Genomic DNA, 14,195 nt, shown 5'->3' with positions numbered 1-14,195 from the left:
CGTCTACCTCCCCTGACAGCAGTGTTTGCCTGTAATAACCTTTTTCAGATGAATCGCTAATTCATACTAAAGTATCTTGCGCCAGCATCAGCCTTGGCTGTGCCCCCCCGCATGGAAAATGCGAGAAACCCGTGTGGCCAGACAAGATCTCGACATTTTTATAGCAGGAAGACATTTTTATGGCATCCATGTTCAGGCAATTCTGTGTAAGCGTGCCTCCATCCTGCCCCTCCTCTGGCTGCGTATCACGAAAGACCGTGAGGCCTGGTGTGTGATCACCGCTGCGGGGTCCGAAAGCCCCCAGCCTTGGTATACAGTATAGCGACCCCACGCTATACATCCAAAGCTCATCATGTCGTCATGTGTGTTTTATCCAGAACAGCTTCTACATTAAACTACAAATCAGATTTGTACATTTCATATGTCTGAGTGTTACTCAAAGCAAAGGGAGAACGTGGGGGGGGGGGGGGGAGAGGGGGGTATGGCAAATCTTAACACACGTGCTCCATGTTATGGTTTTTGTTTTGCGAAGTGAGCACCATGTTGTTACTGGTAAACAGTGCTAAGAGGCAGTGTACACCAGCACTCAAAACCACACATGTTCATAAACCTCGGGGGCCCCCTGCTGACCATAAACAGTCACTGCATTCAGAGGGGCAGGGGCCACCAAAGTAACTTTCTGAATCAGGCCCCAGAAACAACAAAACTCATACCTGAGCGCAGACTGCTTATTGTCTAATTGTGTCCCAAACCATCACAACGTGCTCTTTGTGGGCCTGGTGCAGTTCTCACAGGGCGTGTGTGTGTCATGTGATACAGGTCAGTGAACATCTGATCTGAGACTGTGGTGTATATCTAGATCTCAGACTGATCATTTATAATGTAACAAAAACAGTGGTTTGCTGTCATACTCAGTTGGAGGTGATCCCGTTCTTATTCAGTTGAAGACAAAACATTTCCCGAAATGTCTATTTATCGCTTAACTGATCTTATCTGATCTTCTATAAAGGTCTGTATGCATGTTATAGTGGGTTTGAGTTCCTGCCTTATAAGATCATAGTTTATATAGACTTTACAGTTCACAGTTAGAGCTTTATGTCCTTATATATACATCCTTCATTTTCCGATAGCTGTTTATCCAGTACAAAGGACACCTTGGACAGGATGCCAGTCCAGCACAGGACACATCCATACACAAGGGACATTTTAGAGAGAATTCATGCACGTGTTTTTGAATCACAGGAAGAAAATCATATGGACACTGTATGAACATGCAAACTCCAAAGAGTTATTAATATTATTATTATTAACACTACCAAGATATTCTCTGAAACTATCCTTTATTAGGTACTTCTGCTTAGTACAAGATGGGATCCACTTTTGTCTCCATAACCACTTGAAGAGGTGATGCATAGTCCTTTCAGGAATGCATTCCTGCGCACCGCTGCTGCACCGAGCCATTATCTTTGCACTTCTAGCCTTCCTGTTAGCTCTAACTCGTCAATGCCAGGCCAGTCGCCGCTATAGACAGGTGAGCCAGCTGCAGCCTGTATCCAGATGCCCCCCTCAGCTTGTGTCTGTGTGTGTTACAGGCTGCCGGGACCCTCCAAGGCTTCCGCTGCGGGCAGCGGGGTCAGCAAGGCCCAGGGAGCGTCGAACCTCAACCGGCGGAGCCAGAGCTTCACCAGCATAGACAAGGGCAAGCCCCTCCAGTATGCAAGCGGCAACGACAGAGGTGGGCGGGGCCTAGTGCAACACCATGAGTCTCTAGACCATTCATGTCTTTCCACTAGATGGCACCATTAAAACATTTTTGGAAAATGATCACGTCCAGTACTACCTGTACATAGGAATCTATGCATGTATTGTGATTATCAGTGTCACCTGGAGAAACTGTCAGTTTTTTGTGTCAATGTGCATCATAAATCAGGCAATAAGTGACACGGAACATTAAGGCACATGGAAGATTCACACATTCTGTTAAAAGGCCTGTTTAACCTCATAATGATGATCATATATGCATATGATATTGTCTCTGCCTGTGATGATGATGATGGTTCAGGATTGACGCATCCTGATTTCATGCACCCTTAACCACCCCCCCATGGAAAATCGAGGCCTGTCTGCCCTAGAAAGAATCTATATTGTCCTGTCCTGCTCCCCAATGCCACGCTTTTGGTTCCAGTTGTAAAACAAGCTGATGTAATGATCACTTATTGGTTTGGCCCGCAATCTCTCCCACCTCTCCTCTCTTCTTCCCCATGTCTGGCTTCTGTGAGACACTCCGGTCCAGTTGCTAACAGTGTTAGTGTTAGTGTAGCCTCCCTGTCTGGGCGCGTCCGTGCTGTGCCGCAGGAAAACCGCTATGCAACGTGAGGACCATCGTAGCATGCTTTCGTGAATTAAAGAGTGGAATTGGCACTAAGAATAAGGGATGAAACTTGGATTAAAATGATGCTCGATTATGACTGTGAAAGTGGAAAACCAAGCAGGAAATTTCAGAAATGAGAAGCTTTCTCAGAGCTTTTATTTGTGCGGGTGGGACAGACACTGCATGGTGCGGCAGGTGGATCCCCGTCTGAACCGCTGCCCTACTTGGCAAGTGGAGCTCAGTTTAGTCACCGTCCGGCTCCTGTCTGCCACCGTCGAGGTCCAGCAGGTGATAGGTGTGCAGCCAGGTCAGCATTGCCATGGAAACCCTCAATCCCGTTGCCATGGGTTGGAATTAGAGCCAGAAGAGTGCTGGTGTGCACGATTAGCGCGCCAAGAGTTAGTGGGCAGGTGGCGTGTGCTGTGTCTGTGATCAGAAGGGCACTGGTTCAAATCCCAGGGCCTGCAGAGTGAGGAAAGAGACTGTCTGACCAGCCCTTTCTCAAACAATATACATTGTTGTGGATAAAGGCATCTGGTAAATAAATTAAAAAATATTAACACAGTTTGTGGGCACCTTTATTCCCAGGATGTTGATGCATTTATAGAAGCTGTTAAATTTTACAGCCTGTTGCGAAATTCATGTAACTTATTAAGTAGCCCTGGCTGATACTGACGCAGAGGGGAGGGGCTTTAATGGCCGCGGAGAGCCTGTAAAATCGAGCCGTTCTGCCGCACGGATGCATCTCCCAGGCTTCAGGGGATTTCTTTCTTCATGCCCGTTGGGGTCCGTTTGCGCTAACAGGAGCGCAGGTGCTAATTACAGTATAGGCATGCGGTCATGCTGGTGAGTCCAACTGGGTGTCAAATAGCACAGACAGTGCAGGTCTAGTGCAGAGCCCAGTTACAGTTGGGCAGCCAGCCTGAACAGAACCTCTTCGACGGCGGACCTCCAGGAGAGCATTTCATTGAAAGGTCATTGCCATTGAGGCCACCTGGTTGGGTAGTGTGAGCAGTGGGCGTGGCTCCATTTGGCCAATTGGGTGCATAGGTTTGCTAGGCACACGTGGAAACAGGGGCTGCCATGCATTCCTGGGGGTGTTGGTGGTGATGTGAGCCGGGCTGCACAGAGAGCCGGGCTGAGCGTGTGTGTTACCTGTCACAGTTTGATCAATGATCATACAGGTTCACAGAGCAGAGTGGTTTATGTGGTTTTTACGCATCTCTTGAGGCAGTGAATTGCCTCACAGGCCAGCAGGGTGCAAAATGAATCTCTCGCCATTAGTGCTGCTCTGACTACCCGCACCAAACTCTTCTTCGGTACCAAAAAATTAATGATCAGAGCGGAGAAGGTGTTTAAATGTGCGTACGAGTCTGTCAGTCCCAGCTGCTCTCAGCTGTTAGAGAATATGCCCTCCTAGCCTCTTATACCCAGGAGGTGCTGGGGACAGAATTACTGTCAAGGAGAATTTCTTCATAGACACCTGTAGGTGCCTGTATAGCACCTAGCTCCTGTAACTGTAAGTAGCACCATGTGAAGGTTGACAATGTGAAGGTTATAAGTTCAAATCCCAGCACATACATCGTCACCTTTTTCTCTACTGTAAGTTACTTTTGATATAAGCATCAAATAGAAGAATAAATGTAAATGTCCCCATCTAGCAAGAGGCGATATTAGCCACCGCTCTGCTCTTCACCTGGGAAATAGGGATGTAAGCATTACCTCATGCCCCACTGCGACCTCAGAAGGACACAGAGTAAACCTGAGTCACTAAGGAGTATACGAAGTGGTTTGTGTTTGTTGCTGTTCGCTGTTTCCTAGATAGGAGGAGATTGGCAGTAGGTTGCTGGCTGATGCGTGATACGGCGTTTTTGCTCAGAAACCGAAAATGCTACTTATAGTCTTCGCACTGTGTCTGAGTGCTGAGTTGTTTATCGACTGTCCACTGCTACCCTGTCCCCTGCAGAAGCAGCGACGGGCATTCCTCAGCCTGGCAGCATGAACGGAAGTGCCCCCCCGCCGGCCCCCACCCCCACTGGCGTCAACGGGCAGCAGCTGGTCTCTGCCATCCCCTCCCCCACCGCCAGCAAGCCCTGGCGTAGCAAGTCTATGAACATGAAGCACAGCGCCACTTCCTCCATGCTGGCTGTCAAGACACCCAGCCCGGTCACCTCTCCCACGCCCCCCTCCGGCCCCGGACCGGGCCCTGGCCCTGGGTCCGGCCTGTCCCCCGACCGCTTGAGGCCCCCGCTGACTGAGGCGTCCAAGTCGGCCGGCGGGGGCCAGAGGTCCATGATGGACAGATTCAGGCTGCTCCACGGGCGTCCGTCCTCCAGGCCCGTGGCAGAGCTGCCTCTGCAGGAGGAAGAGACGCTGTCAGAGCTGGGGGAGGACGTGCCGGCCGGGCCGGACTCCGTCTGCAGCAGCCCCCGCTTGTCGGCAAAGGCCTCCAACTCCGGAAACGGTAAGAGTTCCTCCAAGGCCCCTGGAGGAAAGTCACCACTGTTGGCCAAGGAGAAGGAGGACAAAGGGAAGGTTAAGTGCAAGGCTGGAGCCCTCCCCAAGGAGGAGAAGGAGCAGCCGGCCGAGCCGAGCAAGAAGAACTCCAAGATCGGCAGCCTCATTCCCAAGGGGGGAAAGTCCTCGGCGGTCAAGAAGGAGGGCAACCTGCCGGCCTCTAGTGGCATCCCCAAGCCGGGGCTGAAGGCGGCATCTCCGGGGGGCAAGGCAGCGGGGGGCCCTTCTGGCCTGAGCCCGGGGGCCCGGGAGCCAGAGAAGCCCAAACTCACCAAGGGCAGCCAGACCTTCTACGCGCAGCGTTCGCTGGAGGGCCGCCGCGCCAGCATGGTGTCGTCCAGCAGCACGTCGGCGCTGTCCGGAGCCATGGTGACGCCAGGGAGCACGCAGGCAGCCAATGGCGCGGTGCAGCTCCCCCAGCAGCAGCACAGCCACCCCAACACCGCCACCGTCGCCCCCTTCATGTATAGGTGAGCAACTGCGGTTGGGAAGAGAAGGGTTTCTACCAGAAAAGAGGTTTGATTCTGGATTAGATCTGTACATCTAAATGAAACTGATAACAAATTAAATTGTAAAGTTGGGATACGACCCCCAGGTGGTGTGTTCGTTACGGAAACAAAAAGTCAAACGAAAGAAGGTCGCTTAACAGATGTTACCCTGTCACACGCAGCGGGCAAACTGTGCATTATAAACACATCATCTCTGGGGGATAAATTGCAGCGGAAGCAGTTGAGCAAAGGTTTATTAGAAGCATATTTATGAATCAGCTTGAGCTGCCTAGTAAATGGCTTCCTTTTCGTTTCAATGCTCCTGGTTGAGAGTCATTCCAGTTCTTTTGGAGTATGGGGGAGAAAAGAGGAATCCCAAGACAAACCAGGTTGGAAGGGTGGATCAGACTCGCATGGCACTGCTCATGGGATATCAGACCACCCCCCCAGAACCACACAAGAAGCCCAATTTACGTTGTATTTAAACCACACGCAGTGAGCCGCCTGTTAGCCGCTCGGACAGACGCAGAACTCCCACGGATCAGCTGTCTCTCTGGCAGCCTCAGACCAAGCTCTCCGACGTGAAAACAGATAAATGCGGCTCTGATTATAGCTCCCTGCTGAGACTCCCGCCATCAGCATGCAAACACGTTTCCTTTTCGCATGGTGTTTAGAGACAAGCGTTTAGATGGTGATGTTCGGGGAGGGGAGCGGGGTGGGGGGGGGGGCTGGATTGTCTCTTGAGGCAAATTTGGAGTGACAAGAAAAGCGCTGTGTGGAAATTGAACGAGCTTTATGATCCGGCGCTCGCCAGGATAGCCTTACGGTGCGGCATCTTCGGAAATAACGCCTTGGCATCCGAAGCTGTGCTCGCCACTTTCGATAAATGATTTCAGAAGCTGCTTGGTCTCTGTATATATTCAAGGATGTTCTCGACCTTGACACGTTTGGCTCTGGGTGTGGCACTGGGCAGTATCTGGTCCAGAGCCCCTTCAACCAGCACAAACCAGGAGGTTTTGGGGAGTTACCATCAGACACGTTGCGAGTTTCGGGCACTGGGGGCAGAAACTCCGAACGAGCCCCCTTTGATTTGTTTATCTCAGATCTTTTAACAACCATGCTCTCTGTTTGAGAATTCCACACATCACAACAATCCGAGTACAGGGCTCTGTTTCCCAAAACCTTCTACAATCATCATAACTTCAGAGAGAGCGAATTCAACATGATGACACGGACAGATTAGGCGTCTGTGCTAAGCTCTGGATGTCTTAAGACCATAGCAACACCACTGGTTGCTGTGTCCCCTGTACTTCTTGTTGTCTCCTGTAGCACAACAAATTGAGCATCGTGCTAACAATACCAAGGTCATAGGGCCCAAGGTCATTTTCCTCTCTTTGGATAAAAGTGTGAGATGAATGATAATGTGCTGCTCAGGCCAGACAGACAGAGCACAGCAGTGTCACTCACGCTGTTGGCACGTTTTAAGTGCTGTCTTACTGGCCTTTGCGTTTCTGGAATTTTCCAGACCTGGAAGGAAATGCACAATAGACTGGCACGTTTCACCCCCCCCCCCCCCCCCCCCTCATGCGAGAGCTACACCCACTTCATTCCCAAACGTCATGGCTCTTGCACTGACACGGGTGAAAGGGCGTAATTAATGAGTCAGAAATAAATAAGCGCCTGCCCATGTAATTATCTCAGAAAGTCCCTAATCTATTTTACTTAATTTAATGTTTGTCAGGGTGGATCATTGGGGGGGGGTAGTGATTGGATTCTTCTGCGGTCAGTGCAGGAATGCGCTCTTTCAGGGAGACTGGCAGCACAGCCCGGCGGTCCTCTCTCGTCGCATTTCTGCCAGACTGTCCTGCCACGCCGATGGCAGGGCGTAGGCGGAGGTGGGTGGGGGGGGGGGGTGTGATGGGGGTGGCCGTATGGGGACAGCATGGTGTCTGTGTGCAGGCAGGTGATTCAGCAGCTCTTTATGTGTCCCATTGCCAAAAAGAGCCCCCCCCCCCATCAGCTGGTGGCGGCAGATTAACTGTAAAGTCCAATTTCTTGCACTGCGTACTGTGGATGTATAGCACACGCATACTCTGCAGAGCGGCTCTGGACCAGATGCTGCCCGGTGCCACACCCAGACCCAAACGGTGAGAAGATGAATATCTGTGTTCACCGCTGAGCCCGGATCCCGAACTCGGTCGCACTTTCCGATTGGCTGAGAGGCTGCCCTTGCTGGCTCACACCTGCAGGCTAGGGCTTGGAATCCTGCCCCCCCTCCTGTGTGGAGTGTTCATCCTCACCCTGTGGGTTCCATCCCATGGGCCAGAGCCCCCCAGCTATAAATCTGGTGTTTCTAACATGCATTTACTGTGTGACTGTATCCATGATGGACTGGCATCCCATGAAGCGTGACCCCTGCCTTTTGCCCTCCGCATTCTGGGATTGGCTCTTACCCTGTACTGGATAAGTGGACATAGAAGATCGATGAATGGATGGATGGATGTTTAAAGCAGCATGATTTTCAGATTATCACGTGATGGCAGAACAGTGTCCGCCACCCATTCTATCTGCATCAAAAGTGATTATATGCAGCTTCTCTTCCCTGTGGGGGACAATGTTTTCTTTTAAGGGGCTGTTAGGCACTTGTAGGTAAATACTCCCTAATGCTGTTCATTTTAAACCCAGTATCCTGGATGCCTGTGACTGAATGAATGAATGAATGATCTCAAGCTGAGGTTTTCTTGAGGGGGAGTGTTTGTGATGGCACCTAGTTGGATTTCAACCCCCCTCCCCACGCTTTTCTATTTCAGGACCTGCTCGGAGAATGACTGCACCTCTGTGGTGCCCCCAGACTCCTGCCTCAGCCCCACCAAGGGAGGCCTGGTCTACAGTAAGACGGCCAAACAGTGCCTGGAGGAGATCTCGGGTAAGCATCTCTAACCCCGCAGCCCCCCCCAAACGGCTGTGTGGCAGAGATCTAGGGATCAGCGGGAGGAGGTTGGTCACCCCCTGATCCCGCTCGGCATTTGCCTTGTGTGGGTCCTGCTGAAATTCGTGTTTTCACCCAACAAAGCAGCAAAGTCACAGATTGGGTTTGTGTGAGGAGGTCCTGCTGGCTTTGTTTTGATGAGCGATTTGGGCTCAGAGGTGTCGATGCGGTTTGAAGGGTGCAGACCTAATGATTTGGAATTGTTCTGACGGTCTGAGCACAGCATACCAGCATGGGTTCAGTCTTTTTCAGACTGAACCCATGCTAAAGACAATCAAAGAAAAAGTGCTTTCAGATCCGGGTACACTAGACCCAAGCCGCCCATAACACACACCCACACTCAAGATCTAGCACAGTATAGGCGGCTCACAAATGGTACGAGCGGCTCACAGACAGTATGGGAGGCTCACAGACGGTACAGGCAGCTCATAGATGCTACAGGGAGCTGGGGGGCTTACAGACACTATGGGCAGCTCACCGACATTACAGGGAACTCATAGATGCTACGGTTAATTCACAAGCAGGTCACAGGAAGGCTTATGGACACTATGAGAGACTCACAGATGCTTACAGGCAGCTCACAGATGCTACTGGAGGCACAAAGACACTTCAGGTGGTTCACAGACGTGATGGGCAGCTCACAGCCCATATTTGTGAATGATCTGCAGCAACAATTACTTCACAGGAAGGGAGACTAAATGGCTGGTTCTCTTCTGAAGGGGGGGTGAGGGAAAGGTGTGTGTGGGGGGGTGGAGACAGATAGAGAGAGAGAGAGAGAGAGAGAGAGAATTGGACAGAGAGGGAGCGGGTGAGGTTTATCCATTCTCTCAGCAGTGAGTGAGGCGGTGACTGAAGAAGGGAATGAAAGAGTGAAGGAGAGAAACAGCTGTGTGGATGGACAGATAGGGGGGTCAGTGGAGGCATGCATAGGCTGGGGGCTGGGCGCACAGCGTGTCACCACCTTTCATCGCTCAGGAGGGACCCTCGGTGAGCCGACCTCAGTGCTGTCCATGTGAGGGGGGGGCGGGCATGCAGACAGGTAGAGGTGGCTGAGCAGCGGCAGCACTGAACGCGAGCAGGAGCGAGGATGAGCAGGGGAGCAGAGTTCTCCGTCTTCCAGGCTGCGAGCCCGTCGAGGCGGACACTAGCAGTCCCAACTGAAGCCGGCCTCCGCAAGCCGCGCTCGCTCTCAAACCTGCCACTGCAGGGCGCTACCGAGCCAGGAGCCGAGGACCCCAACGCAGATATGGTGCTGCCACGGGGGGGTACTGAGTGGGAGGGGCTAAGGGGGGCAAGTGGAGCCACCAGGGCACGGTCGCTGTCGCTCTCCCTGTTCCGGGTTCTGTCCGCTCCCGAGTCCTCGCCCCCGTTGGGGGCCCCCGTGTCTCTGCGATGTCAGCGGGGTGAAGTCAGCGGGCCCGAGGGGGTGGGGGAGGGCACAGACGAGGAGAGCAGCGGGGGGCGCTCCGACGACGAGGGCCCATCTCGAGTTGCGGCCCCCTGGGCAGAGGACGAGGAAGGGCACGGGTGCGTCCGCGAGGGTGCGGCTCATTTGGACCGGGACGTGATCCTCACCATGCTGGGGGACCTGGAGCAGGCCCTGAGCGCCCCGCCACGCCGTAAGTGTCACCTGATCTCGCCAGCTGCCGCACGCACCGGCCGGACCTAGCAGGGGGCTATTTGCGATCCCCGGCTGGGTTATTTAAAGGCTCACGTGTGGCGTTGCTGCTTTTCACCTCTGTCTGTTTCTGTCCCGGTACCTCGAGATGATTCCCAGCAACTGTAATGTATTAATTATAAGGGACTTAACCCTCTCTCCCGGCACGTGCTGTGTAATTTGATCACTGCTGTATACGGGCAGCAGTCCGTGTTCAGCCGGCTGAGTGACACGTGTCGGGGGGGAGGCATCGGAGCAGGTCTGTGCAGCCGTTTGCTGAGTGCCGATCCACTGTGGGTGAAATGAATTCTGCCCCTTTCCCCCTGTATTGTCAGCACAGGCGCGTTTTCTACTGAGCACTATGTCAGCGCACAGACTCTGGAAATGGGCATCTTAAACATGGGGGGTGGGGAGGCCTGACGAGTTGAGTTCCGATATGTTACATGTGATGCTTTCCAGGCAGTCAGTCACACGGTGGGGTAACATGGACACATGTAGGTAACTGATGCTATGAGTAAAGGGGGGGGGGGGGGGGGCTGGCTGGGTGTGTATCTGTGGAAGGGGGCTGTCATTAAAGACAGTCTGCCTGTCTCTTTGTTTGGGGGGGGGGGGGGGGGGGTGCGGCTACAGCATGTGTGTCCGTGAGGCAGAGCAGGAATTCGATATCTCAATGGAGGGCTGGCTTTTTCTGAGGGGGCTGTCTGGCACCTAGGCTTGATGTATGTTCTCGTTGAACCTTTGGAACCCCCCCCCACCCCCACCCCACCCCAGTCAGCTTCTCGATCTATACGCAGCTGCAGTTTGCAGACGCTCCATTCCAGACAGAGGAGGTGCCGTCTGCTCAGAAATGCTTTGTTGTGTTTCATTTACGTGTCATCTTTAGTTGTAGTGTTTATTTGCATGTTGCGTTCTAAATGCGCGATGCTGCCTCAAGCTGTTCCGCCATTCATCCCGCACCGTGTCTCAGTATCTGCATCCTCTCCTGAATCACAGGCGGCTGTAGGGGGCGCCCTGGTGCTCAGGATGCGGGCTGGTCACTTCGAAATGTCCGAGCCTCCAGGACCTTCCAGCACGTTGATGGGCAAACGATCTCAAGTTCTCCAAAGTGAATATAGGATGTGCAAAGAGTAGCAAAATCTAAGGCTCTTTAAAGGTTGTGCAGTAATTTAGCTGAATTTCACTGGGAGGACTGGAAGAGGAAAATGTGTCGGAAAGGTGTTATCAGTCATATGCGATGTGCCAGAATAAGACACATTCCTATCACCCCGAGCACTTTGTTCTGTCGCTCCCTCCGTCTGGGCCTGAGAGACCCGAACCAGCCTCTTGTCATCATCGCAGAATGTTCTGACAGTCACAGTACAGTCTGGAACCAACCGGGCTTAACTGTGTACCATGCTGAAGCCTGCCTGCTTCCCCAGGAAATGCCTTTTGCCGTAAAATATGACCCCCCCCCCCACACACACACACACACACACAATAGATAAAGGAGAAGGTTTTGAATAAGAGGCAGAGAATGGCACTGAGGACAGTGGAACATCTTGATTAACACACATATAGCCGACAAAGACAGTTTTTGTTCTGTCACTGTGAAGTTTAGAGAGGGTTTGGCTCATAGCAAAGGTTTCTTGACACTTTACAAAGTTGTATTTTAGCTAAAGCCTCGGAGCTTATTGTGGTGTCAGGATGCACTGGACCTGCTCCTGTATGCAGCCATCAATCTGTCTAATGTTCTGCATCCAAGCCGGTCCAGGGTCCAAATGCCAATCTGCACGCTTAGCTGACTTCGCGTTGGGCGGCAACGGCCACCTCCCGCCTTCGGTGGTTGCCACGGTGACGCCCCTTCTCTCTCTCTCCGAACCACAGGGGAGGATCCCGAGACGAGGAGGATGCGGACGGTGAAGAATATCGCAGACCTGCGACAGAACCTGGAGGAGACCATGTCGAGCCTCCGGGGGGCGCAGCTGAGCCACAGGTAGGCACTCGTAGCACATTCACGTCACAACAATCAGACAAAGATCTTTGATCCCCTCAGCTTCTATAGTAAGCTGCCCAGGAGATTTATCAGAACCTCTCTTGGTCTCGTCGGCTCAGTAGTGTGGGCTGTACGTTCCACGGGGAGTTTGGCCCTGCAGGGTTTGACTGGAATCGATGTACCGTGTGGAGTCCACCTGGTCCACATGAAACTGGGTCGATTAACTCGATTTACATGTCTGTTTGTCCTGCAGTTTCATTGGTCCTCAAATGCTCAGCTTGAAATGAAAGCATCACTGGTTTGGACTAGAATGACAGGTTATCAGAAATAAGTGCTAAACCTGTAGAATCTTGGACAGTTTAACATTAGGGAAGCTGTCAAAAAAGGCTAGATTTCTGCCCCTTTTCATTCATCCTTTCTCATACTAGCTCATTCTCACCCAGAAATAGCTTCTGGAACTCTATCATGCTTCCCACAACAAGTTATTTGCCCAGAGAGTCCTCCTGAGTCTGTATTAATATAGTATCAGTCTGTAAGATACGAAACCATCCCCTGAGACATGAGCCTGCCCCCATCTGAGCTGGAGCTCAGGTTGTGTTACCGTGACACCATCTGCTGACCTTTATTTCCTCAAGGGCGGTGCTGATTGGCTGACAGTAATGAACATACTGAATAAGTTGTCCTATGGTTTTGTTGACTATGTGGCACCAACTAGAACCAACCAGATGTTCTTCAGTCATGTTCTCCAGTCAGTAAATATCATGGCCCCCTCTAACAACAGTGCTGATCTATTGTGACATTTGCTCCATAAAATAAATTCATTACCATGACCCTCCATTGTATTAGTAGTTGCCAAAAGATGGATGGATGGATGCATACATGCATAGGTGATTCTTGACCATTTTAGCAGGCAATTTTTCATCTCTAAATCCATTTAGAGATTTTGTCACATATTTCTTGGGGGCCAAAGGGATCAAATCCTGGAATTGCCCCGGGAGAAACGAATGGAAGGATGGAGATGTCTTGTGTTTTTCTTGTTCACAGAGGGTGAACCTTACATAGTTCATGCTGATTGACCCTCAGAAACGGCATCATGAACAAAGTTGTTCACCCTGAGGGGCACCTTGATATCACAGCAATGCCCCATGGGTAGTGGAGTTTGATGACTGCCCTCATCTCTTTCCTGTTTCTTCCTCTTTGTGTTTGGACTATTAAATGTTGGAGCGTAAATGTTTTGTTGTTTGGACAGTTCTTGTCTGCCAGTCCTGGATGTGGTGGGATGGAAGGTATTGTAAAACAATTACCTGCGTAAAGCTGTCAGTGTCCAGCCTTCAGACTGACAGGTAGCCCCAAAATGGCGGTCTCCTTGATGGTCCATTGATTAGATGTTTTTATTACTTTGAAAGCACATTTGAAGGCAACCCGAGTCTCATCTTCGAGGTCATTGGCGAATATTGACAGGGCCACTTGTGTTCTGCCTGAAAAAGTCGGTAATAGCCTTGGCTCTCGCCCCAGTTATTGATTTCTGGCGTTACGGAAGCGGAAAAAGCATTTCTGTGGTCCCATTCACAGTGCAATGAAATGCTTTATACCACTGTATGGCAGTGCATTGTGTTACGCTTGCATACTCTATGTGCTGGGCCACCATGAGGCGCTGACGCATGCGAGACAGCAGAGTGGCGCAAAATCTGTCAGGTGTGAATGAGGACTGATGCAGGGGAATGATCTATCCTTCTATTCATCCATCTTCCCTAGCTGTTCCCTTCTTGCACAGTTGCAGCGTTGCTGGAGCCCACAACAGGATGCAAAGAGCAGCAAGTGACTCCCAAAGAGGATGCCAGACCATCACAGATCCGGGAGTGAGATAAAGTAGCTTGGATTTAGCCAATGAAATACCTCGTTAGAACACCGGATGGGTAATAGACTGAGGCTGATTGGCTGGTTTAGCGCTGACCAAACTTGATAGCTTAAAATAAATATGTCCTACTGTCTTTTGCCAGAAGGCCGCCCCTGAGTAACATTTCACACCCCCCGCCCCCCCTTCCACGACGGCTGGACCCAGACTGCTAGTTCCAGGGGAAGCTTGCATGCAGGGATGATCATTTTTTCATCTTATTTTATATCCAGCAGCATGTGGCTTTGTGTGATTTCTGGTCACATTGTGCATTTAGAATGGAGCGTTTCTGAGCGTGGTCACAGTT

General features: G+C 51.5%; 1 protein-coding gene across 7 annotated transcripts in view; it reads left to right on the top strand.

The window, feature by feature from the left end:
• nav3 (neuron navigator 3) overlaps positions 1-14,195 on the top strand; it is a 247,046-nt gene that overhangs the window by 189,626 nt on the left and 43,225 nt on the right. For all 7 annotated transcript variants that reach the window (XM_072710106.1, XM_072710122.1, XM_072710115.1 and 4 more), the window contains 4 exons: positions 1,593-1,735; positions 4,338-5,358; positions 8,187-8,302; positions 11,886-11,994. In XM_072710106.1, the coding sequence (XP_072566207.1) occupies positions 1,593-1,735; positions 4,338-5,358; positions 8,187-8,302; positions 11,886-11,994 (1,389 nt within the window). The remainder of the gene's footprint in view (positions 1-1,592; positions 1,736-4,337; positions 5,359-8,186; positions 8,303-11,885; positions 11,995-14,195) is intronic.

The sequence above is a fragment of the Paramormyrops kingsleyae genome, chromosome 1 (assembly GCF_048594095.1).
Source record: "Paramormyrops kingsleyae isolate MSU_618 chromosome 1, PKINGS_0.4, whole genome shotgun sequence".
NCBI lineage: Eukaryota > Metazoa > Chordata > Actinopteri > Osteoglossiformes > Mormyridae > Paramormyrops > Paramormyrops kingsleyae.
This window is presented reverse-complemented; position numbering and strand designations above follow the sequence as displayed.